The following is a 27,592-nucleotide window of genomic DNA, read 5'->3' as shown; positions in this document are numbered from 1 at the left end:
TTACAACCACGAAATTTACAAAAAATATGACAAATTCGGTGGGACCGACATTGTGAGAACTATGAAAGCATCACGCATTAGGTGGCTGGGCCACCTCTTCAGAAATTCTGATGCCGTCCCTGCCAAAAAAGTGACTTTTTCCACAATTGAAGGGACGAGACTTAGGGGACGACCACCAACAAGATGGATAGACGACGTTGAAAAGGACCTCAAGCTATTGGAAGTCAACCGATGGCGGGCCGTCGCACCGGGCAGGGCCAGATGGAGGAAAATCTGCGAGTCAGCCTTGGCCTGTGAAAGGCTGTTGCGCTTATGAAAAAGAAGAAGATAATTAAAAAAACATCCAAAATAATTTTTAACACTAAAAAGTAGTATCAACGAAACTGTCAAGTGACTATGTTAGTGGGATGATTGTACTTAATGTTTCAGAACCAATTTCTTAACGTTCGGTTCAATACTTTTAGTGAGATGAAGACGCAAATCCCCTCGTTGCACAATTTAGAGTCGATTTCTCCTTTTTGTGATAAGATCTGTAACAGCACTGAATCCACGTTCAACAAGTTAGGAGGAAGGAAAGGCAATTAAAAAAATTTTAACGATAGTCTACAGTCCAGGATAGAGACTACTTATGCTACCTTTGAGCAAAAATTCTGTGAGACGATCACCATTTCAAAGTTTCATTAGTTAAAAGACAGTTTCCTCGTAAATCTGAACCTCAGCTGTTTCAATATTCACAAAAAGGTTTCCTAACAAATAAAAACATTGAGGGACTTCCGAGGAGCAAAACATCTTTAAAACGATCAGAAAAGTCCATGTGCAAAGAGTCAAGGTGTTGACAATATTCTTGTGTATCATCAGAGTGAATTCTGCCTACTTGGCTGAACTCATTCGAACCAAAATTCTGCTTCCACAAAATAAGTTTTTTTTAGAAAGGCAGAAATAACGGATTTTATAGGGATCAAATAGAACTCTTCGCCTTGAAGTTGTAAATTAACGCCACTAAATTTTACACATAAATCAGCCAAAGTCTTTCTTAAATTCTAGCAATCTGTCTCTCAGAGCTACATCTGTATTTTCGAAGAACTCAAGCACAGAGACTTAAAGATTCCAATACCTACTGAGACAGAAGCTTTTGGAAAACCGGAAAATCTCGGTGTATTGTAGCAAGCGATTGAATTCTTCATTGTTTTCCAAACACAGCTGTCTGAATAATCAACAGTAGAGTATTACTGTGAGTTTTGTTCACAGTAGATATGGCACATTGCAATGATTGATGCAAACGGTCCTACTATTCCTACTAAATGCTGTCTGTGAATCACGCAGTGAACAGCTAAAATATCTGGTACCTCATTTTCCAAAAGGGGGATTAACCTACGATGTCGACCTACCATTGCAGGAGCATATCAGTGGCAATCGACATAATATTTGCAAGAGGAATGTTTTTCTCTTTGAAATAATCTTTGACAGTATTAAAAATCGATTTACCTTTGATGTCTACAATCACGCTTCTTGCAAAAAGTATTTCTTGAATAATTTTCCTACCTTTACAAACCGAACCTACACCTACAGTAAAGCCTACATTACCTGGCAAGGTTGATTCATCAACTTGAAGGAAAAATTCGTTGGAAAGTTTGCATAAAGAAATTTCAACGTCTTCAGCCATCTCATAATTTTGTCACCGCACTGTATCGTTGCTTATGGGATATTTTTTTTATTACATTCAATGCGGCTGGATGGTGTAAAACTGTTTCTAAAACTTCCTTGACAACCAGCAGTATCAACTCTGCTCTGATGGTATGAGATTTCCCAGATTTAGCAATAAATTTTGATATATTATAAAAAGCTATCAATCCATCGTCACATTTTTGTGATGAGATTGCTAGCAACCCTGAGACCAAAGGTGCCTTCAGAAATGTGAAAACAGATGTTCATGAAAAATGACAAATCTTTATTTTGTTTGTAAGGATGATTTTTTTGCAAATGCTCCTGATAACGATAAGATTTTATTACCTCATTAGATAAAACTTTATTACAAAGTAAACACATGGGTAGTTGAGAGTTCAACAGTGATTGAACAAATCCCAACTTCAAGTACTGAATTGATGACACTTCTTGTTAACCGACATTGTTGATGGCAGCAAAATACAAATGATGAAAGAAAATCTGTTGTGGCTTACTCTGTAGCACATAAGTATGTTTTGTTAGTGTTGTGGGTTCTGGCAACATTGGTTTTGATGACAACAAAAAGATGGAATGCAGGAGATGCAGAAAAGCGATTAATAAAAAATCTGTTGCAAAAAAAATCACGTCCGGGTCACCAATGAGGGGATTCAAAAATCAACTATGTCAATTTGCATCTATCAAAAGGTACCTCTGGGTAGTTAACATGTCTTATATACTAGTGAATTGGTATTTATAGTGGTGGTTGAAATCAACTATTTCTCAAAATTAATAAATAATTTATGATAAAGAACTAATTCGAATAAACTAAGATCTAATCGAGACTGGGGAAAAAATCGTAAGGAAGCAAACGAAGACCATCATAAGAAACACGGGTCAAATCAAACATTCATAATAAAAATGCATGCACTTCAATTTCCACCAAATGGCTTGAATGAATCTCAGTCAAAAACTACTGACTCATGCTCTGAGCTGTGCTGGTTCGGATCGGAGAATAGGTGTCGTATAAGTATGTCGTATAACAGGGTTTCTTAACCTGTGGTTCATGAACCCCTAAGGGGTCCATGAGTTATATTTTGGGGGTCCGCTGACTACTCCTAATTTTTAAAACGTTTGGAAGCCTACCCATTGCGCTTGTAAATCGAACTATGGCAGCTATAATTCCGTTTGCTACAGTGTATCTTTTCGAAGCGGAATTTTCCACTCTTGTGACAATAAAAATATAACATCGAAATCGATTGAATGTTGAACATGATATACACGTTGCTTTGTCGAAAACCATCCCCCAATTAAATTTATTAATTAAGGAAAAGCAGCAGCAACCTTCACATTAAAAATTTTGTATACTATTAAAATAATAAAATTAAATGTTTTCTAATAATTGATGTTTTTTGCAATTATTTTTTTTCACAGGGGGGTGGTCTGTAACTTCCTAAAAAAATTTTAAAAGGGGTCCATTATATCAAAAAGGTTAAGAAACACTGTCGTATAAGTATGGTGTATAGGATAATCTTTACTTATTATATTAATTTCATCTTATTTTTCTTTAATATTAATTTTATTTATGAAATAAATCTTAATTTAAAAATTTTATTTGTAAGTTTTAAAATTAAATTTGAAGGACAAAGCATGCTCATCGCCCCTACTGCCCAAAACCTACTCAACGTTAATTATTATTATTTGTAATTTTAAATTTATAGTATTTGAGGTTTCAATTTTTATTGCAACTCTTTATTTATAATATTAACTACTAGATAAAGTATTTCAATCTGAATTAAATTACTTGAGATTTGATTCTTGTCAGATAAGGTTTACTAATTTTTTTCTTCACAATGTTGGATTTTCTATATTGTAAGTTCTAGTGTATCTTCTTATTAAAAACATTTATGAGCATTATTCATCTAATTAAGTTTACTTACTTAAAATGCTTTTGTTTATAATTTAAATATTATACTGTTTATTTGTTATTAAATGTTCTTTAATTTTTTAGTTTTTACTGCTTTAAACAAAGCTTGGTGTGTTCATCATTTTGCATGTTATGTGTGTGATCAGAAAATGAGTCAAAAGTAAGTTTAACTTTTTTTTTAAACATCTAATCATATATATTTTTCAGGCCACTAAAGTTTTTTTTTTTTTTTTTTCAGGACAAAATTTTTTGAGGTGGATTTAAAACCGGTATGCAAAAAATGTTATGACAAATTTCCTGCTGAATTAAGGAAGAGACTGAAAAAAGCCTATGAAGCATCACCTAAGAAAATAATGACATAACATCCAAAGCGAGCTTTTAACTGAATTTGTTAAACAAATAGAGTTCTATTTGAGTTTTTAAATATTGTACGACATCTGCTAATGCTTCACTTGTTAATATGAACTTTATATGACTGTTATACGCTTTTATACATTAACTTTTAGCTTCAACTCTGCTGAAGAACTTTTAAGTTTTACTGCTAACTTAACTGTTTAACTTTCCTAAAAATGACTCTATGACTAAAAACTCCAAGTTTATAATTAACAAAGAAAAATATTAATTAATTTCTATATCTATTTTCAATTTTGAAAAAAAAAATGTCTTCCACAAACAAGAAAACATTAACCGTATAGTTTTAAAACTTTTTGTTTGATTCCTCTTAGATTTTGTATTTTCCTCCAGAAGATTTACCATCTTAAGTCCCAAAACTCTGAGGTATTCAAGTAATGGTACCTGCTTTTTTTTCTGTTAAACTTACTTTATGCAACTTAGCACAGTATTTAATTTTGAGTGTGTAGTATCATTTAAATTTGGTGCTGTATAGTCAATACCAGCACTTGTGCCATTATCTTTGCATTCAATTATATTGTTTCATTTGTTAGTATCACAATTGGTGAATGAAAAATATTAAGTTTATGTTCTTTATAATACCCATTGTAAATGTGTTTGTTGAACACTCTATATTGTTTTTGAAATGAAAAAAAAAATCACTCTCTAAAGTTGTTAAATCTAAATATCTATAATCCAAATTCTTATTGTGTTGTGGTAGTTCTTAAATGCGTTACTTTTATCAGTGACAAATTTATCATCAGGGGTCTGCCTAGGTTTTTCCGAGAGGTACCTATTTTGTGAAAATTTAGACATAATTTGTGAAAATTAAAAAATCAACACAAAAATATGGATTTATCGTTTCTTACGGGATACAAAAATCAAATTTTAAGAAAAAGTATTTTGTGAAACTAGGGTTTTTCCAAAAGTTGAATTTGTGAAGGTACTGCTAAACGGTAGTAAATTTGGCCTGGACAGACCCCTGCTAATTCTAAATGAAATTTGCTTAAAATTTTTTTTTAATTTTTCAAAGTTATTTTTAAGTTACGTTTGTAGGTACATAGTCATGGTGACATAATACTCATTTTATTGCTTTTATGATAGTAGAATTGTATTTCCTACTTGAATCTATGTTGTATAATGTTTTATTTTTTATTCAGTCTGCATCCTTTTTATTAGATTCAGTTTCTACATTTTGTGTTTTAATGTGTCTGATTCATTAATACTCAGGTGTTTGTATCAAACTCTTATTTTGTGCAATTTTAGTTTAGAATTTTCTCAAGAGAGAGAAAGGATATTATACATTGAAATTGTATTTAATATACATGGAAATTTATTTTAACTTCATAATGTGAATAGTGATAGATTGAATTGATTCTGTGTTACTCTCTTTTAAAAATGAATGAAAAGTATTCACCCCTCCAAATTGTTTCCACTTCTTCCCATTCTATGCGGCAGGTCCGATGTTTTCAGTCCAGTTTGCTGATAAAGAAATGTCTGTCCGTGGCTTTCGTGCTTTAGAATATGTGGTCAGACTAGGTTTGTTTAAAAAAAAACTGTACTGGTTTAAAAGAAATTAAAACATTTTCAGTGAACCTGTAACGGATAAGAGTTAAGTTTCTAAATAACAGTTACAGATATATATTTAGATTAACTTAGTTAGCCATTTTACTCTGAATTAAACTTCGAACATATTTTTGCAATTAATCAAAAAATGTCAGCTATTTTTGTAATGGAATTATAGACTTTTAGGCTCAGTGTAGCTAGAATGATAAAGTATATTCCTGTGACAGCCCATGGTGGTTATGGCTCCACAATTTTGTGACAAAGGGCATGATTGTAGCTATGTGGTTGTTAGCGTCATTCCGTCTTTACTTCCCAGACAAGCTATGTAGGTTTCAAGTTGCCACTGAGGATTGTACTCAAGTCCTTCACAATGACAGTTCAGTGCCTTTAACTTCTCTATCGCGACTCCCCAATATATAAATTTAATATAAAAATATTCTTTGTGCATTATAATGTGCTTATGGGTTTCTACAATTGCTTCTCTACATTTTGTTTTTTAATATATCATACTGTGACTGTTTAATTGGCATCTTTTATGCACCCTTTAAGGCATGCAACATCTTATAAGTAAGTATATTGATTGTATGAATAAGTGCCCAAATATAGCATCAATATTTTACTTAAGGCTGTTTTTCGAGGGCTCCGTCTGCTTCTTTGCAAATAATATATAACTTCTGTAAGTTTGCAACTGTTACTCATGACTGTTAAATCAAGTTTACCCTATTTAAAGCCAGCACTATCTACGCTTATTTTAAAAATAGCGCAAAACGTCAATATGTAGAAATGCCTGAGTTTTGTGAAAATGAAAGACGTCTGGTGGTTGAGCAGTAGTACTTGGCACTGTTGTGCCACAGGTCCCTGGTTCGATCATTGGGCCGGGCAAGGTTGACTCAGCCTTTCATCCCTTCAGTGGGTCGATAAAATGAGTACCAAGCATGCTTTGGAGCCAAACACTGCATTGGATTGGCCACTCAACCGGAACACCTGCTTTTGCAGCTCAGAGCCCAAAGGTCAAGAAGACTTAAGATGGGCACTGTAGGCCTTGGCCCTCAATGGACTGTCGCGCCACTGAGATAAGTTTGTGAAAATGAAAAGCATTTGCGGTCTAATTTTTATAAACTTACTCCAATGCTGCATTACTTTGGCTGATATAAATGTGCAAAAACTGAGAATAAGGCAGTAGTTTAGAAAATTTTGACCTCGGTGGGAAAATGTCACCAAATTAGCAATTTTTAAAAGGTTTAATAACTTATAAAATATTTAAGTTATTTGTCTATTCTAAAGCCCATGTAATTCCTCATGGCAAGATATGAATCCAAATTATAATTATTAACTTTATTGGCAAAAATGTAATATTTTTATCAATAGTGTCACAATTTCACTAATACTTTCTTAATGAGTGATTATTGGCTTGTGTTATAGGCCTACATTCAGGGTTTAAGAAATTAATGTTTCACCTATATTAAAACTTTTTTTAAGTTAAAGAAAATATATTTATTTAGAGATTGATCTAATTCTGTATATGAATGCCATTGCAACTCTAAATTTATTATGAATTTAAAATTTTAATAGTTTTGTGCTGTTCTTAATCCACTGAACATACTGCAACTGATGTTTGTTTAACAATTATGGATTTTTTGCCACTGATTATTCATTTTATTCTCTGAATTCAATGTTTTATTGAGTTAGAATTTGTTTATTTTTATTCCACTAGCTAAAGTAGTCAATCAATAGTATATGTTAAAGACAAAGGCCAAGTTATCGAATTTGGTAACAATTTTTATTAAATTATTTCACATACTGAATTCACTTAAGATAACTGTTGAAATTTACTAAACCTTAAAAATCTATTTTAATTGTTAAATCATAGATAATCACGAATCTGATTTAACCATTAGATTCAATTTTATCATAGAACATATTTTTCTACCGCTGTTGACACTATTTTGAAAAATGTATCGATAAGCTAGTGTCCCTCATACATTGATTTAAAATTTCCCTAATAAAAAATATTTTTTCCTTTTTAAAATTAATTGTATAATTGTCCTTGAGAATATAATATTGAAGAAAAAAAATATATGTAAATTAAATGGATATATATATTTGTAGAAATATTTTGCTGAAGTCTTTTAAAAAAAGCATTTTTGAAAAAATTTATTAATTTTTATTATAACTATCACTTAGTCATGATCACGATAGTGTACATAACAACAAAGGGCCTTTTAAACTATCCTGAAAATTTCAGTGAGTAGACTGTATCTTAGTAGCTACTTTCTCCTACATTGCCAACATTGGAGAAATAAAATAACGGAGATTTTACTAGAGACATTTTTTAGGCTTCAAGTAAAATTTTGATACATCATGCACAATCATGTAAGTGAAAAAGAAAAATAATATAAGCATTTACATTTAGCGATGTAAAAAATATGTATATAAATGTTAATCTAAAGAAGATTTTTTAAAACCATTATTTATAATTACTTAAACGATTACACCTCAAAAATTGGGCCCTCATTGGAGATAAAACCAGTTTTTCGATCTTACAAAAAGTAAAGCTCGAAATGATTTCCCAGCAGCATGAGGTCCACTTTCAACGAATCCCGTCCCACGTCGATATCCACGGCAACGAGTTGGCTGACACTCTCGCAAAGAAGGGACTAGACCATCCAGTCCCCTCCACCTCAGAGCTTACATACCTTGAACTTTTCGCAAGGCAAAAGGCCCAGAACAAACAAAAGTGGCTGCTTCCACCTACTCACTACTGGCATAAAGCAAAAAGACCAGGACTCTCTCTATCTCTTCCTGGTGACAGGCAAACCAACACTTGCTTATCCCGACTGGCCAGTGGACACCTGAAAAGTCTCACATTTTCTGCTAATCAAAAGATCTTTCTTCTTTGCCCTAAATGCCAACAAAACCAGGCATCACCTGAGCACATCTTGAACTGTTTAGGGCTGGACTGGAACGACATTCATTCTGCTCCCATTCTGGTTTCGGATTTATTGATCTGGTCTGACCCCGTCAGACCAGATGGGAATTAGCAACAACTTAAACTATTAACACTCAACATTCTGCAGTACTGGCAATAGCACCATCTGTTGAGGACTAGAAGAAGTATTTTTACCATCGGCGGATATTTTATTTTTTTGCTTGATTTTTGGAAAAATATTCAGATTATGATAGAAATCTATGACTATAAAATGTTAATACTGGCAAAATTTAGTTAAACATACTGATTTTAACGAACTTTATTTAAAAATATATAGAGATACAGTTAAAGTATACATTACAACTTTAAAATACATGAATCTTTCCACATCAAAGTTTTGAATGAAAGTTCTGTTTTTTAAAGTCTCTTTCTACACTGATGAACATTTATCATTAAACGATTAGAAAAAGTGACATGTTGTTTATTTAATTTAAGTCTCCATTTTTTTTGTTGACTGACCACATGACAAGTGGCTATTTGCAGGTCTATTTCAACCTATATACTTTTGAGCATTTGCAGTTATATTCGACTTCATGTTTGTCAGTTAATTTTATAAAAAATTTTAAAAACACATTCAAGAATATGAAACACAGTAAGCACAAAAATATCAGATAAAGAAAAATCAAGAGAACCATTATAGCCTTTTTCTATCTAAATGAAGTTCCATTATTCACTTTTTAAAAAAAATACAAATATTTAAAGTGCAATCTTGTAAAGTGTAAGTGAAAAATATCACCTTTGGTATAAATTAAGCTAGAGTTTCAGCCTTCGTTTATATTTACTTTTGTATAGAAAACAGAATTTATTATAATTTAGCATCAAATAGGCCTATAATGATTTAACTTTTTTAAGGAAGGAAAATATTCTTTATTTTTACTCATTGTCTGCTAAAATGTCCATTATTTTTTATCAACGTAATAAATGTGTGTCTTATTTTAAATTTGTAAAAAGTGCACTTTATCATAATTATGTCACATCAATCAAATAACTGGTTATTTGCTATAGAATTTACTAGTTTTAAACGACGTATACAGCACGGAGAAGGCATTTATTGAAATATTTTACATTCAAATGATGTGTTTTCAAAATCTACAATTTATTTTACTTTATTCACTGTTGAAATGTTCAATTACATATTTTCTTTTTCTTGATGACATTGAAGTTATTAACTTGTTATCACTCAAAAATTGTTGAATTGTAGCAAGAATTGATTATCTATAAAAATATGAGATTTATATTTAAAAAAAAAATATGTTTATAGAGGTTTAAAAATTTTAAGTGCCAAATAAAAACAGTAATCGTGTTATCAATTTTTTTATGAATAATTTTATAATAGTGCTCGAGTTTATATTTTTAGAATTTAATTTTGAAACCAAGATTGGTATTTTTTTTTAACTACCTGTTGTATTTAGAGTTTACAAATTGTGCATTTTTTTGTTTGTAAGTTAATAAAACTTAATAAATTATCTTTGTATTTTTTATTACAACAATGTATAATTCCTTTAAAAAATTATATTTAATGTTCAGTATATTATTTACTAATAGTAGAAGTACAGCTAGAAAAATAATCTGGGTGTTGAAGAATTTTTCAGATTTAATAGGGTCTTTCATCAATTCATTCACATTAACATGAAGAGTAATTATAGTAAGTTATATTATAATGTGTAGCGTTGTACCTCATTTATGCACACTTGAGGATACTGAGGTAGTTATTGATCACTCGAATTTTTTGAAGTAGGTACCTTCGATCGTAGACAAAATAGTAGGCGCTTGACACACAAGCATTCCAATTTCTGCCTTGCGCTTTCTAGGTTAAAAGTTTTTAGCCCTATTGCAGAAAGATTTTTCTTTTGGAAAGTAAAAAAAAAATTACTTTTCTACAGAAATTTCTGATTTTCACGTGGTTTTTAAATATCCTGATATATTTCAAACAAAATGGGAATCGTGCATTTGAGTATTTACTTTTTAAGACAATAATTCTATCAAGTTAGTTATTGTTATTGATTTCTCCGTAGTTTTTAAATCCGATATTATTCATTATAACAGCCTAATCTCAAACAAAAGAAGCATTTGAGGAGTCAGATTTGCATAATTTCGTCGTCGATCTTTTTTGCGGCAATTTACTACTACGGCTTGCATGATTTATTATGGTGATGATTATTTACAAAATGCGAAGGAGATAATTTGTACATTCCTCTAACAAAATTCGATAATATCACCCGTATTACTAGAATAAAATATTATATAGTTTATCTTTGTAAACACAGCGCTTTTGTTACTTTAAATGAGTAACATACATGTTTGTTATTATCAAAAGTATCTTGTAGAAAGATATTATTGCTAGAGAGTTTTGCCGCAGATAGCTCGAAAAAATTCAGCCACAGGCGTTTTTAGAGTACACTGAATGATGGCAGGTAAAGAAACTAGGCAAACTGCTAAGGCAGGGATGTGAAACTCAAAAGCTAACTTGGGCCAAATAAACAATGATTAACTTTAGAAACAAATATTATTATTTTGAATTGTAATAAACATATATAAAGTTAAATTATTGTTTACGTCCTGATACTTGACATCTCTTCTCTGCTATTATCTTTTCTATTTCGGAAAAAATTTTATTTGCTGAGACTACTTTCAAAATTGACCCAACGTGAGCATTATTAATACGGTTTCGGACAGGAGATTTATTTCCATTCATAACAGAAAATAATTGCTCTCACTGATAAGTATTTCCAAACTTGGAAATAATTTTATACGCGAATTTTCGAGTATTTTCAAACCTTGCTGGTAAATATTCGTGAAATTTAGTATTGAAATTTAGGCACACCCACTTCAATGAATTTTGCCCTCAAATTTGAGTCGCACTGAATCTCAATCTCTTCCATTTGCATATAACTGGGTACTGAGTCTATATTTATTGAGAAAATCGAAGAAAACAAACAAAATTTGTCTTCCAAAGAATTAAAATCTTTAAACCTTGTTTCAAATTCTGTTCTAAGATTTGAAATTTTTTTCTGCGTACTTTTGATACAATGCAGTATCATATTAACTAGATTTGTTCTTTTTGCACGTTGGGAAGTGCGTTAAATCTTCATTTTTCAGTTGCCTTTCCCAAAGAAACAGTTTACATTTGAATGCTTTTTTAATTATGTCAAACATGCTTGTAGTGATCTGATCCTTGCCTTGTAACAATAAATTCAAATCGGATTAGTGTTTGGTTATATCAACCATAAAAGATAAATCTTGCAACCATATTTGATCGGAGAACAAGCTTGTATCTTGATTTATAGTTTGTAAAAACTTACATATTTTTTCTTTCAAATCCCAGAATGAATTGAGAACCTTGGAGCAAGATAACCAACTTACCTCGCTATAAAAGGATAAACCTGATTATGTACTATCTAATTGATAGCTTAGTGTGAAACGGACTCCATTTCAGCCAATTAGAATTTTACATTTTCGAGCGGACAATTTAAAATGATCTGTATAGTTTATAAATAAAGTATATTATAATTTTATATGCTAGTTTCGTTTCTAATTCACATTTCTATTTTATTTTTACTTTACTTCAGATATATTGACTGGGCTACAAAAATGTTCATCTCGGGCCGCGAGTTTGACACCCCTGTGCTAAGGATTTTTAGTCTCGAACAGACATGCTCATATATATATTGTAGGTGACCAGCAGTCTAGAATAGGATAAAATTAACACCTTTTGATTAACAACTTATACAAGCTTTATATGAAGTTATTGTGAAGGCACAGTGATACACAATTTGCATAACATTGTCTTTACTCAATTTAATTGATCTTTAGTGTATGTATTACTTCATATTCTAGGAAGGGGATTCGATTCGTGAAACTTACATTTTTGATTGCACAGCCTTTACATAATTTTATCCTAAAAGTACAGTATACTCTCGAAAACATTGCTGTGTCAAAAAAATATTTTTTACCTTGGCATTATTTATCCACCTAATTTTAATTTGAATTCCTATGTCAAAGAGTTTCTTCTCAAAACCTTGTATTGTCAAAATTTTTTTCTTCTGAAAAATCACAATGTAAAGCAATTCTTTTCTATCTCACTTTTAAAAATAAAAAAATTATCATTCTTGTATTTAGATTTATAGTTAACTATTATTACATCTGTATTTAATAGTAATTATTCTTATGTTTCATGACTCTATTTTTTAGAATAATGTCTTAGAATATATTTTTCTACTTTTTAGAACATATTTAGTTCTGAACTTGCTATCACAAAAATTTTTTTTAGCGTCCCTTCAACTTTGAGATATCAAGAGTATACTGTATATTATTTTAATAATGGCATAAAATGAGCCTTTTCAATATTCAGCTCAAATTTTAACAACTGTAATTTTCATACACTTCTATACACTAAGCATAATTATTAACCCACAGGCAGATGGGCAAAACCGGGAAACGTTTTTACCCTATCTAACAACATAGGAAAACTGGCATTGCTATGGCAGACTGCAGGTTAAAAATAGAACTTTTAACAGGCAGAACCGTCAATGGGTTAAGCAGCAAAGTCACGGACAATATAATTCCAAAATGAAATAAAAAACAAAAATTTAACAATAAATGATAACTTCAATAATGTGATCCTACAAAATCTATCCTCTATGTTAATATTACAAAAATAGTATTTCTTCAAGCTGCAGCAGCTCTATTGAATATGATTGAAGAATAAAAAATACTTCAATATCATGGTGACATAAATTTGTCAGTGTTTGTATATTTTAAGAAAGCGATAAGTTTTCTGTATCATGGATTTTACTCGATTTTCACAGGTGAGACAAGAAACAATTATTTTCATTTTAACAACATTTTCATGTGGGATTGTACCAATTGTATAAGAATATAAACATCTTCACAAGCTGTGGTATTTTTAAATGCATAAACAGTATTGAACAAAATATCTTCTCATAAAAATGGACCCTTCCCAAAATAATTTATCTTTTAATCGGACCCTTCACAAATTTGTTTATCTTCATTATTGTTTTGTTAATCGAATAAACCCTTCCCAGGGGGGAAAGAAAGATGGTTCGAGACAAACTAAGTTTTCCTTAGTTTAAATTCCAAGTGTAGTATTCTAAGAAAATATTTCTACTTTTACAAACATCGTGTGCACATTCTTACTAATATTAAATCATAATTTTTTTTGTAAATAAATAATTGATCAAAATATACTTATTCATAAAATTAATAGAATATTTTGTAAATTAAAATTAATTTCTGGCAATTTTTTAAATAAAATATTATAAATTTAAGAACTGTTTAAGTTTACTTCATGCGTAACACATTAAAAGTGATATTACTAAGTTGTGTTATTTAAAATATGTCAATTGAAATTTTTAAAAATGTGAGTGATTTTGTTTCCATTATTCGTCCAAAATGAATGTTCTGTGTTGAGCAGTATAGTCTAAATACCAAATATTTGTATCTTGCATCTCTAATTTAGTAGCAGCAATTGTTGAGCAGAATCTTGTATCTATTTACAATTTAAAAACTTCTTGAAAAGGTTTTTAGCAATAACAGGACCCTGGTTGAAAGAATGCAACTTAATGCCTATTTTATATTCATAAATTATGAATAGTTTTTTCATAATTTTACAAAAACAAGACCTTTTACAAAATGTCTGGAAAGACCCCTGGATGTGAAATATTCTGCGGTTGCTGCAGCAATAAGAAATACTATCCCCCAAAACACACCTGTATGCTAAACATTTTTTAAAAAAAAAAAACTTTTTATACGCTTATATATATTTACAATAAATACTACTGATACCAATATCAGCTTTGATCCATGATATCGGTAGAGACATGAGCCGCTACCTCAGGCGTTGCAGGACGACTGCAGATTGGAGAAGCCGGCTCCGATTTGATACTGCCTTCAGCAGCCTGCAAAACTACAAGCTTCGCCAATGATGGTGTAGTAGTAACAGTTTTGCTGGACGCAGAAGGTGTTGTTACAATTTTAAGAAGGGTGGTCGAGTTTATTACGCTAGTAGGAGTGGGAGATGGTTGATTTACAGTTGATACTGGAGTGCCAGGTCTCGCTGTTGGTGTCACTATCACGTACTTGGGTCCAGTGGGCGACGGAGCTCCTGGTGTTTGTGAAGTTCGGGGCACTGCCACTATCGTAGGAGGCCTGGGTATAGCCGGTATCATCCGGGGCTGAAATTTATGACATAATTTTAATAATGTTATATAGATGCCAACATGAAATTGGAAAAAAGTTACTGCAAATTTTTCACGAATTCCATGCAAACTATTGCCCCATAACCAAATGTAAAAATTTTTAAAATGGATAAGGATTAAATACAAAAGAAAATGCCTCAATAACTAAAAAATTAAAATGACTTTTCTATTTGTAGCTGACCATAAAATAAACTTGAAATGCACATTATCATTATTTTGAATATTATTTAAATAAAAATAAATGAAAAAATTTTTACTAGAAAATTTCTAAACCGATAATATATATATACAAATATATATATATATACATTATATACATTATATATATCAAACAAATATTTTTAATATAATTTTTTTCTTTTTTGAGGCTCAACTTTACACTTTGGTAGCTAACGTATTTACATTTTGAAGCAAGCAACAAGCTAAGTAAAATATATTTCGAGGATACAGAATTCTTTCAAGTATGTAAAAACCAAGAGAATTTTAAATTAAACTCGCTGACGGGTGAAAAAATTTACCGAGCAGAATTTACATCTATGATAATGATAACTAAAATATGATAAGTTATTTTTTAAAATACACTATAATAACATCCTTAAAAGAAATTTACAATAAAGTAATCATTAATAGGTGTTATAGTTTTTATCAGGCTAATATCACTCTGACTAATGCAAAGTTAAAGTAACTAAATTGTTTTTATCTAAATAATTTAAATCTAAATTGTTCACAATTGTTTATTAACAATAAAACATGAAAGGAAATTCGGCTTCGTTAATTGAATGTATTAACAAGCATTCGTTATATCATCTTTCTCACTTCAATTTGAATATGAAGTACAAATAATGCACTGTGTGTATATCTACCACTACAAAAATATAATTCCAATTCCCTAGTATATAAGATTCTATGTTGGGGTACCTTTTCATAGATAAACGTTGACATTGTCGATAATTAAATTCCCACATTGGTGATCTGGACGTGATGTGAACACGCCTACCTTGGTAGAAATGCCTACTATGAAGGATGGTCCACATTGAACAGTAGTTAACTTGCTACTTGTGACTGCTGCGACATTGTCCCCTCATGCTGTTGCTACTAAGTTTCGATCACACACAACGTACTACCCATACACTCGACTGCTAAAGGCAACTCAGGAGCGACCACGACTGTCAACTTAATACAGCACTCACGATCAGCAAAATTACGTGATCTTAATACAGCTCTCCTGGCTTCTCACAAAACTGCAATGAATCAAGTAGTGGTATTTGCTCATCGAATTTCATCACAGATAAAATTCTGCTGGGGAAGTACTGCAGTGTATCTACTACTAAAAAAATACAATTCCTAGTATATAAGGCATGTAAACTATGTTAGGGTACCTTTTCATAAATGAAGGTTGACATTGTCGATAATTATATCCCCACAAACATATCCAAAAAAAAAAACTATTAATATTTAAAAGAAGAATTATTCCAATAGAAAAACAAAAAAACATTTAGACCTGATTTATATTATTTTAAATCATGAAGAGTGGTTCATAATGACTGCTCTTCATACATTTCTTTAGAATCCTAGTAAAAAATGAAGAGTAAAAAACTATACACATTAGGTATCACAAATCATTTAGGTGAGATAGAGCAAAGCAAGGATTAAAATCATCTAAGAACAGTTTATATGAGAATGAAGCTTAAAAGTTGGTTTCTAACAAAAGGTTCACAAATTACTGTATATACTGGTTTTAGATTATTTTAATTCCTTATTTGCTCTCGCAAATCTCATAGGTTAAGCATTACTCAGTTAAGTATTTGCAATTAATAACATGCATAGTTTTCAAATGCATAAACGTGACTTTGCAATAATAATTTTATAGCTTTAGAATTACATTAATTTGAAACTTATAATTGCATAGTTTTTATACTAAAAAAAAAACAGATCACGATGAAGAAAAAAAGTTTGAAGAATTTAGGTTTAAGTATCATATAAAAATATAATAATTAAACCCAAATAACGTTCTTCAATTAACATCCAAAAACAACGCAGGCGATATTGTTATTGGGAATAATAAAAAGAATATTTATGTAAAGAACCTCTTGTAGATGGCTGGCACAGCAGGCTTTACCCCAGGTTTATTTATATATATTAGGGATATAACGGATATTTAGCCATTTTGCCGAATATTTGGCGAACTATTCGGCAAAATATTATTTAGAAAATTATTCTATGACAGTTTTTTTAGTGAAAATTTTAATAGATTTAATACAGAGTAATCTAAAATTGAATTTTTTACTTATATTAGAATTAGTTTTTACTTATATTTGTTAAGTAAACTTGAACTTAAAACTAGATTACTTGATTCTAAACCAAGACTTTTGTAATGCTACATCTTTTCTTTTGATTATATTTAGGCAAGGCAATTTCATCGTTTTTTTAAACACTTTATGTTTTAGAAATTGAGAACTTTTGTTTCATTCTTGCTTGTCATTCTGTTCAGCATTCTGAAAGCGAAGCTTATTAACGGAGCGTTTCTAATAGACTATATTTTCTTCTTGTACGCTAAGACAGGAACTAGCAATATAGAAAACTGATATTCTCAAAGTGAAAAATATATTTCCGAAATAAGAAATTTTTTTTTCATTTGATTTTTTAAATTAATTATTTTTTTTATCTGCGTTTTTGCTATGACAGAATTTTAAAAAAGCATTCCTAATGCACATTATTCTTTAATGGTTAGTTTTTCTAAAAATACGGCATGTGAAAAAGTTAAATTAAGATTTTATCGTTAAATCTTTCGTTTAAAAATTAAGAAAATTTTTTGTTTTGGTTTCTATCTAGCTTTTTCCAAAAAACTTATATTTTTATTAAAACAGGGCAACTAAGAGGGTTTTTATTAGACTTTAGTCTTCACTTTTTCTTGAAAATATGGTAATTAGGAAACTGAAATGTTTAGCTTTAAAATTTTCTTTCAAAAATTAAAATTGATTTTTATTTCTTCTGTTTTGCTTTTGTATATAATTCTTTTTTTTTATTTTTTTAGTAGACATTTTTATAATAGCGCTGTATTTTTATAAGTTTTTTTTCCCGCAAAATATTATTTTTAGCATTAAAATTTTAGTTTAAGAATTAAGAGGATTTTTTCCTATTTTTTTTTCAACTTTAGTTTTCTTTTTATTGCTGTTAGTTTTTTTTTTATCTAAAATATTTCAAAAATTTTTTTTCCCTTCACCCCCATACCAGTAATACAGATAATTTTTTTTTTTTTAAACCCAGCGTTGGGGTTTATGACTACTAATGTTCAACTCCGTAGCCTTATAATTTTGAACCATTCCAGAAGACAAGGAAACTCCTGGATCGGTACCCCCAGAGATATTGATTTGTTAGGGGAACATGGAGGACTTTCCAATTTGACAGATTTAAAGTGCATCTGTCATCATTTACTGCACGGGGAGTCTTCGGCTGGCAGGGATCAAACTCATGAACTCTTGGACATGGGCCCAGTGCCCTACCAACCAGGCTATCCCGGCCTTATGGATAAGTTTTGATTATTTTTCAATAATGATTAAACTTGTTTCTATAAATAAAAAATATTTATTAATGATTTTTATTTAAACAAAATAATGCTATTTGGTCTTTTTTTTGGCCAAATATTAGGTAGTCGGTCGAATCACTATTTGTTACATCTCTAATATATATAAGCAATTGAAGAGGCATGTTATGTTCAGAAACACATTATGTCGAAGACAAAAAAAAAAAAAACAAATATGGCAACACAAAAATTTAATATTTGCCTCTTATAGCATATATCAAATACTGAACAAAAGAAAAAAAGATTTAGTTCAACTGTTGAGCCAGATATCTCTAAAAGGTTAACTTTGCTATACATACCTGAGTCACAGTAAATGAAGTCCTTGCTGTAGTTGAAACAGTTGTCGTAGTTTGTTTTGCACGCATAACTTGGCTGTGCAGGAAAGGTCCTAAATAACCGAACTCATTTTTATACTCATCAAGGCTATCTCCAAAGGAGCTTCCTGTCTTCAATACAGGTGTTAAAATTCGCTGGAAAAATTGAAACAACGTTGAGCATGATTTATGAAACTATGGATAACATATGCATTTTAAACAATGAACAGAAAGCCATATGGGTAGTTCTCAAAAGGTGGAGCATAACAAAGGTCTAAACTTTAAACTTTGGCAAACAATGAAACTTAAATTTAATTCACAGTAAAAAATTTAGAATACATGTTTAATTTTACAGAGTAAAAGAAATTAACATCAATTATTGCAAAAGTTTTCTATAAATACCTTAGAAAATATTTTTAAGCCAGAAGGGCCAATTTTGAACAAATGGAATTTTTAACAAATGGAAGCATTAGGTAAGTTATAATATAGAAAAGTTATAAGATAGATAAATTATATTTAGCATATCTAATCATTGAGTAGCATTAGAGAAGTTATATGTGTAAAAGATTCTTAGAAAAAGCAATTTAATTTTTTGATTATTTGCAGTTTTATCAATTTGTACTAAATCATGCTATTATTTTAGTAACAAATAGATTAAAGCAAGTACTCCATCCATTCTTCAAATAATTTTTCAAGTATCTTTATACGTTTCAATAAAATATTTCACATTAAATATAGGATACAGGATAATGCCTATAATTTTTCTTTATAAATTTATTATTTAAGGTAATTTGATGTCCCAAAAGTCAATAAAAAAAAAGAGTTTTAAATTAAATAGAAAAGTATAATGCACAAATAATAAATATGTAGTGTATCTACCACTACAAGAATATAATTCCCATTCACTAGTATATAAAACATGTTAACTCGATTCCATGGTGGGGTACCTTTTCACAGATGAAGGGGTTGACATTGTCGATAGCTACTCTCCCCACAAATACTTTGAGCATATAACATAAATATCAATAGAATTTAGAATGAAATATTATGGATCAGGATCCCACCATTTGCGACAGAAAGCCACAAACAATGAACAATATACAGAATATTACAATAGTTAGATGTATTTTTTTTTTATTCAAAAGGGTCATTGAATCTACATACCAATATAAGCTGCTTTATGTGCTCTGCTGCACTCTTATCTACACTGGTGGTCATGGGACCTTCGAGACATTGCTTTATACGTTCCCCTATGGCCTTCACTCTAGGAATTATAAAGCTGCGTACCACCTCTGGTCCCAACTCTGATAATCCAGATATACTACCATAATGAGAAGATAAAGGCATTTTATCATTGGCTAGAGAACGATGAAACATTCTAGTCACTCTTGTCTGCACATTGCTTGTTGTGGTGTTAAAATTTCTATAAAAAGGAAACACTTAGAATGAAAATTCCTAGTTTCAGAATAAAATTTTGAATTTACAGTATTAAATGCATATAAGTTGGGGTTTTGAACTAAATTATAATGAGATTTAGGATACGGTTGAACTCTTCTACCAGATTTATTTTTCTCCAAAATCTGACAGTAAAGATAAAAAATTAACCTAAACCTAATCTATAAGATATATACCAACACAGGCTCTGTAGTGGGCTAAAGAGAAATTCAAGACAATATTTTTTTTTAAAAATAAAAAAAACAGGGCATTTATTGAAATGTTTAATAATTAAGGACATTTAAGGACACTTTGAGCCCTGAAATAAAGTAATACACATTATAAAGAAGAGTTTAAATTGCATCAAGTCGCTGTAATGAAAAACGGTTATGATTCTAAAAACAAACAAAAAAAAGAGCAAATTGGTTGCACAAAAATTACAAATTTTAATTGCAAAAATGACAAAAACAAAAAAGGAGCCCGCAGTTGTCTATGAGCATTTGAGAACTAATACTGCTTCAGGGTGTGTAGCCAGATTTTTCAACAAAAAATAAGCACCTTTTAAGGACTCAGAAAATATTTTTAATCACTTTCAAAAAAAAAAAAAAAAAAAAAAAAAAAATTAGAATCTGCGCAGTAATAAAAATTATTTTTTTTTCCTATGGTTTGAATTTCTTAATTTATAAACATAAAACCAATAAAATTCAAAAACATTTTCAAAAACTTTACATTATCATGATAAAATAACTATTTTGTGATAAATATTGCAGTGAAAATTGTGAAAATCATGCACATTTTGTAATTTAAAAAGACAATCGGCACTGCAAAGAAAAATCTCTTTTCAAAAAAATAGAAAATTAAGGACTTTTTACAAACCCCGAGAAAAAGCACCTTTAAGGGCTTTTAAAAAACGTAAATCAAAAGTAAGCACTTTATGAAAATGCTACGCACCCTGAGCTTTCTTAATAAAAATAAAGTTTGATTTTACATTACACCCCAATTTTGAAGCTTTACAATACACACCTACAATGCACAACACAATACAATATACACCTACATTCAAGTAAAGATATCACTACTTAAGTTACTTCTTTAGAATGCACTATTTCATTTTAAAATATACAACGGAAACAAAATTTTTAAACTTTTAAATGAAAATTTATTTCATAATATTTTCAATGGCTTTCAACTTTTATATTAGAGTACTTTATTCTACAGTCTGCAATAATTCAGTACTCATGTAATATAAAATCTGAATGTAATAATCAGTTTGTAACCTAATCCAGAAAACAAGGGGAATTACACACACATTCCCTTTTGCTCCATCCCTAGTGACCTATTAAAGAGTGTATCTAATTTAACACATCAACCCAGTGTTGTCAAAATGATTTTTTTAAATAAATTTTAAAACTATTAGTATTTTTGCAAAATTATGTGAGAATAATGGATTAAAATAATGGAATCATTACAAGAAGAAAATTTTCATAATATTTCAAAATAATGCAGAAAAACAATACTTGTTTCTGGGAGTTATTTTACATAAAGCATATTGCCAGAAATACTTACTTAGCAATTTGAGCTATCAAACGAGAAGCAAAATCTCTCAGAGCCCAGTGGTTATCAACATCTGGTCTTGTACACAACTGTCTGCTCACTATACATGAACAAACAGCAGGGATGAGTTCATGAAGCTGTGAATGAAAAGAGAAATCATTAATACATAAAAATTTGACAAAAAAAGTGCGATTTTTAAACTTGTAAATCATGTGATTATAAATCCCGATATGAGGCTTTTAAATCAGGTAAATATGAAACTCTACATCGAATTTAAAAAATGCGAAAATACAAATCATGATGCATAATTTTTAGATCACGATACATAATTTTTAAATCGCCTGATATTACAACCACAAAAACGAATCACGACATTGGATTTTAAGATCTCGTGAATACGAATTGCTACATGGGGTTTTAAAAGCTCGTAAATAAAAATCGTGATGTTGTTTTTTTAAATCTCGTAAATAAGAATTGCAATGTACAATATTTAAATCCCCTGAATAAGAATCGCAACGTTCAACTGTTAAATCAGGCAAATACGAAAATCGATGTTTGATAATAAAATCGTGATTTTAAAAATGCATAAATACAAAACATGATACTGGATTTTTAAATCTCGTAAATAGGAATCATAATGTACGGTATTTAAATAGCGTTAATAAGAATCGCAATGCGCAACTTTTAAATCACGTAAATGCGAAAATCGATTAAATTAAAATTGCGTGAATAAAAATCGAGATATTTGCAGAGTCTGGACTTGGGATTTCTAAAAGGCTTGTTTGTATTGTTTTTGTTTAGACATAATAAATAAAAATTTACAAGATTAACTGAATGAGCAAATAAATATTTTCACCGCAAATCCACCTCTATTTTTTTTAAATCTTTTTTTGTTTGTTTTCACGCCAGAATACAAGAAGCAGTGACGTCTGAATTACGAAAATACGAGCTATCCCACCGACGGATAAAAAATACTGAAAATCTTATTTTCTGTGTGTGAATTTGGAGAAAATAGCTAATATAAGTAAAAATGTGGAAGGGCTAGCAGCTAGGACGTAGTTTGAATTTTCTGTTTATCTTTGAAAATCGTAAATAAATATAATTATTTTACTTCAATGACTGAATTTTTTTAAAAAAGCGGGATATTTATAAATAAAAAAAAAAACGAAACTTTTAGAGAATCGGAGTTTTTGATAAAAAGGCTGAAATTCGAGAGAAAAAAAAAATCTCATCCCTGTATAAAGGCCAACCAGTTTTATCCCAAGGAAATGATTTTTAGAGAAACTTCAGAGGGAGGAATAAGGACTTCAATAATTTCGCTCCGTGGAAAATTAAATTCCTCATAAAATATTTTAACTTGTGAAAAAAAAATTTCAGCGGAAATTAGCGAGAAAAATGGAAAAATCTGAAAAAAAAAAAGAAGCGGAAATCCGCGAAAGAATCTCATCCCTGTATATACTACCAAAAGCAACATAAATAAATTAAAAGAAAAGCTTAATAATTTCTAACTGAGGGGAAATACTTAGGAATCTATTTATGATACTCAATAAATATGAGTAAAAGGTTCGTCTTGTGGAACTATAGAACATTATAGAACACTAAGAATTCAAAAGGGAAATAAAAATCAAAAGTGCATTAAAAAAAATTATAATTAAAAAAAAATTAGGGAATTTACTTTAATTAATAGAGTTAATCTAATAGAGGTTTGAAAACCGAAGCACTACTGTATTTTTAACTTATTTCAGTGATGTTGATTATTAATATCATAAAACAGGAAAACTTTGAATTCATACCATTAAAAAATCTGCTTTAAAAAAATTGCCTTCAAATTTTACTCAAAACACAAGAAATTGCAACAGGAAAATTTAAAACACTGTTTTACTCTAGAATTATCCTTAAAATAATTTGTTAAAAAAAAAAATTTATAAATGGCCACATTTCTGATCTCTTTTCTAATTTTCAGTGGTAAACTTTTACTGGTTGAAAAAAATAATACCTGTAAAGACACTTATTGCTTACAAATTGTGATGAGGCTATCACAATACCCTCAGTTTTCAACCTTTTGGCCTTTGCCTAAATTTCTAATATTACTTTTATGACTGTGCCTAGCACTCCTGGAAACGAATCTAAAAAAAAACTCAAACACTAAAGTTTATAACTGGAAACTACTTATTTCCACAAAATGTACGATTCAAATTTTACACGTAAGTTTCTGCAGAAAAACAGACCAAAATGTTATACTTTTCAAAAGAAAAATCTTTCTGCAAGAACTGTTCTGCGACAATGTCGCCGTGATTCTGCCGCGGGGCTAGAGTTCAACTCGACAGATTTCTCTGCAACAAATAACTTGAATAAATCTGTTGTGACCCCCATCTCTAGTTATACAGAGCAAATAGAAAGCCCATTAGCAGAATTGGCATAGGACAAACATATTTAGCAGAACTAGAAATATCAAAAGTAAAAATAACTTACATATTTCTCCAAAAACAAAGTTTGATTATCCAATAAAGCCTTCACCATTCTCATGAGATAAATGAGTAGTGCTAAGTTGTTCTGAACAACATTCACTTTCACCTAATGGAAAATTAAACACAATTAGGGTAAGCATTTTGGAATTTCCCCAATTTCTTTGGAATTTTGGAATGCACAACGAAAGGAAATAAACTTACCCCTTCTGAAATAAACTGACTTAGACGTGGTAGCATCTGGTACAAACCTGGATCAGAAGCAAGACTTTGAAGAGCTTCCTAAAAGATAAAAAGGATAGAATTTAGATACATATCGGGCAAAAAGTTAATGCAGAAATAAGTCGCGGCAATTGTCGCCAAATGTTCTACAAATGTCGCTAAAATGATATGCATGGGCAACAAAATTGTCGCCTTAAAATCCATGCATTTGAAGAAAAATATTTTATTAATTTTATTCTACATGTAGGTTAAGTTTCAGTTATTAGATTTTTCAAATGGAATTACAAAGCGCCCGGTACAAAAAATGTTAAATGTTGAGATTTCAAATTTAGATGTGTTGTGATTTGCATTCATGTACTGACAGTGTAATTGTTCATCAATAAAACATAATTTTTTGCTATTTTAGAATTTACTTTCTTTAAATTTTTAGATAATTTCTATAATATTTTGTTAGTTTTTACTTTCCTTGTTTTCCAAACAGACTATGAGATAATGTAATAAAAAAAATTTAAAATTTTGTAAATTAAAACAAATAATTTGAAAATAGGTATTTTTTTTTTTAAAGAGGAGCTGCAATACTAAAGTAAATGTACTGGTACTCTCTGGCACTAAATTAAATTTAATTAGTTTAAAGCATTCTTTTTAATGCTCATTAATAAACCATGGTTTGATCATTTTTAAGTTTCCTCCATATCACTCAGTCTTCCATTTTGTCCAGTTTTTTTCTGGTTTTTTATAATTTCTTTTGGACCAAATACCAATCCTGTTTTACATTGTATCTGCTATTGAGAACTATGCTCTTAAACATATTTTTAATTTAAAATATTTCTATAAAATTAAACTTGTGAAACCTTTGCAAACTAAAATAAATGGAATCAGAAGAAAAAAGAAAACAAACAAAAACAAATTTTATCAAACAAGAAAATGTAAACAAGCAAAATGCATGTTAAGAGTAATAAACTATGGTGATCACTACATTAAGTACCAGAAAAAATACTTCAGAAACCTCCACAATTAAGAAACTGGAATGAACAATTAGAGTACACTTTCGATTGTCAGCAGCCTGATTCTGTAACAAAATCAGTTTCTTATGTAGGTAAGATTCTATCAAGTGATGTTTTGCTGAGGAGAGAATTCTGTCACATGATATTTTGCACAAATGTGATTCAGTTACACAATATTTTTCAAACTGATATCTCGTCTGTTTGAGAAATTTCTTCGTGCAACTTAATCGCAAGTAAAACCAATGTTTAAATAAAAGCTAAAAACAAAGTTTCATATCGCAAATTGAATCAATTATTCAAGTGACAAATCAACTCCATTATACGAAAGAAAGAAATCAATGATTCAAATAACAATGTGATACAGTGATTTAAATTTAATTGTCAAAATAATTGAAGAAACTAATACCAATCCTTATAATCTCCCCCACATATTCAAATATACATAGTCAAACTCACATAGTCAAAATGGTTAAAAAATTATTTTATTATTTCAGATTAGTTTCAAACCATTGGTACAGTACCAAACAGTACTATATCACATAGTTTTCTTTCTTTTTTGAAATTTTAACAATGATATTTACTTTTTTGTAAAAACAAAATTTAATTAAAAAAATATCATCATCATTGGTGGCACAACTGCCAAGGGTAAGTCTTGGTACACTCTTTTGCAGGTAACTGTCATTTTTTTTAACTTTAATAACAGAAATGTCTTTTTCTAAACAATCCATTTATAGTTTTAATTAAAACATATTAATTACAAATGTAGAAGTTTTAACACAATAAAAAACTTATGGGTGACCATCTATGACTATTTTAAAGATTATCTATGGAATTCGCTGGTTCACATTTGCTGCAACACACAATGTAAAAGGATAAACAGAAGCTTACAGCATATTATGGTGAATATTTAGGAATAAAACCACCAAAATATTTTACACAAAATCATTGTAGTTTTATCACAAAAAAAAAATGATGTAATATAAAAATGGAAAAGTAAATCATCAACACTTATAGCTCTGTGTGGCTGCGTTTTGTTAGGGAGAGAATTATGTCACATGATATTTTGCACAAATGGGATTCAGTTTCACAATATTTTTCAGACTGATATCTTGTCTGCTGGAGAAATTTCTTCCAGCAACTTCCCATTTTTTTTCTTTTGAAATTTTAACAATGATAGTTGCTTTTTTATAATGACAAAACTTAATTAAAAAAATATCATCATCATAGGTGGCTGTCACATTTACACTAAATGTAAAGTGACAATTTAATCTAATCCTTTAATCCTCTTTAAACTTTATTATTTTTTATAAATATAGCAATTTTATTTTAACTATCTTGTTAACCTCCCTCATGGTCAACGCGGTCATTGCACTTCATGCGGGGGAGAATTAACCTCTTTTTCTTTTTTACTTCTTTTCTTTTTTAGGGAGGCTAACTAACCAATCTCTTTCCTTTAATTTTCAAACTCTCCTCCTCTTTAAATTTAATTGGCTGTAACTTTTCTGGTTCTACACCAGTTAAGGAATTTTTAAGTCACTTTTAATACATTCTCTTTCTCGAGCCTTCAGGCAGGTCACCTTTTTTTTATTCTCCGCGATGCGGACTTCGGTCCGTATCGAGGGATTTTTTTTACATTTTTTCTTAACCTTTATCTTAAATTAAATCCATAACTATAATCAATTTCTGTAAATTTAAAATCAACATTTTATACCTTCGATTTTCTTTAACATTAAAAAAAAAAAAAAAAAAAAAAACCTTCTCGAATTTAAGCTTTTTTTTCATATTTATTTTAACCTTTAAATTACTCGTTCTTTTATATTTTACTTTTATCTATGACGCCTTTTTTGCTTTAATTCTCCCGTCGCCCATTTTAATAAAATGCCTTTCTTCTGTTAGTAGCTGTGGTGAAAGATGTAAGTTACTAAATAAAATGATATGTTAACAATTTAATCTTGTGCCGGAGAATTTATTTGCCTCTATTTTCATGATGTCTTTATCATGTCCTCCTGTATGCGTGTGGTGAGTACCTTTTTTATTGTTAAGGGAATTTGTAATTTTCTCATTGGAAACATCATCTTACTGTATTAAATGTCAAGTCTGCATCTGGATATAGCATGTCATTTATCGTTTTTATCTTTAATCTTAAATTCATTTTTGTTTCACCCTTTTTCCAAATTTGGTGATACCAAATTATCCAATTTGTTCAAACCTCACACTTTGTGACCCCCCTTTGAACCTATTGAGTTATTGTAATCCCACATTAGCTT

General features: G+C 29.9%; 2 protein-coding genes across 5 annotated transcripts in view; one reads left to right on the top strand and one right to left on the bottom strand.

Moving 5' to 3' along the window:
- Positions 1–6,148, top strand: part of stck (LIM zinc finger domain containing stck) — a 37,265-nt gene extending 31,117 nt beyond the window's left edge. For all 3 annotated transcript variants that reach the window (XM_043054162.3, XM_043054160.3, XM_087153336.1), the window contains exons 9-10: positions 3,671–3,746; positions 3,825–6,148. In XM_043054162.3, the coding sequence (XP_042910096.1) occupies positions 3,671–3,746; positions 3,825–3,948 (200 nt within the window). In that variant the 3' untranslated portion in view covers positions 3,949–6,148. The remainder of the gene's footprint in view (positions 1–3,670; positions 3,747–3,824) is intronic.
- A 6,093-nt stretch (positions 6,149–12,241) lies between these two features.
- Positions 12,242–27,592, bottom strand: part of Taf6 (TBP-associated factor 6) — a 31,034-nt gene continuing 15,683 nt past the window's right edge. For both annotated transcript variants that reach the window (XM_016052374.4, XM_087153335.1), the window contains exons 7-12: positions 24,304–24,381; positions 24,107–24,208; positions 21,647–21,771; positions 19,811–20,069; positions 18,632–18,802; positions 12,242–14,725 (exon numbers count right to left, since the gene is read on the bottom strand). In XM_016052374.4, the coding sequence (XP_015907860.2) occupies positions 14,342–14,725; positions 18,632–18,802; positions 19,811–20,069; positions 21,647–21,771; positions 24,107–24,208; positions 24,304–24,381 (1,119 nt within the window). In that variant the 3' untranslated portion in view covers positions 12,242–14,341. The remainder of the gene's footprint in view (positions 14,726–18,631; positions 18,803–19,810; positions 20,070–21,646; positions 21,772–24,106; positions 24,209–24,303; positions 24,382–27,592) is intronic.

This window comes from Parasteatoda tepidariorum, chromosome 10 (genome assembly GCF_982258835.1).
Source record: "Parasteatoda tepidariorum strain Cologne lab strain chromosome 10, Ptep-v5.0, whole genome shotgun sequence".
NCBI classification, from domain to species: Eukaryota; Metazoa; Arthropoda; class Arachnida; order Araneae; family Theridiidae; genus Parasteatoda; species Parasteatoda tepidariorum.
The sequence above is the reverse complement of the archived record's forward strand: the minus strand, read 5'-3'. Positions and strand labels throughout refer to the sequence as shown.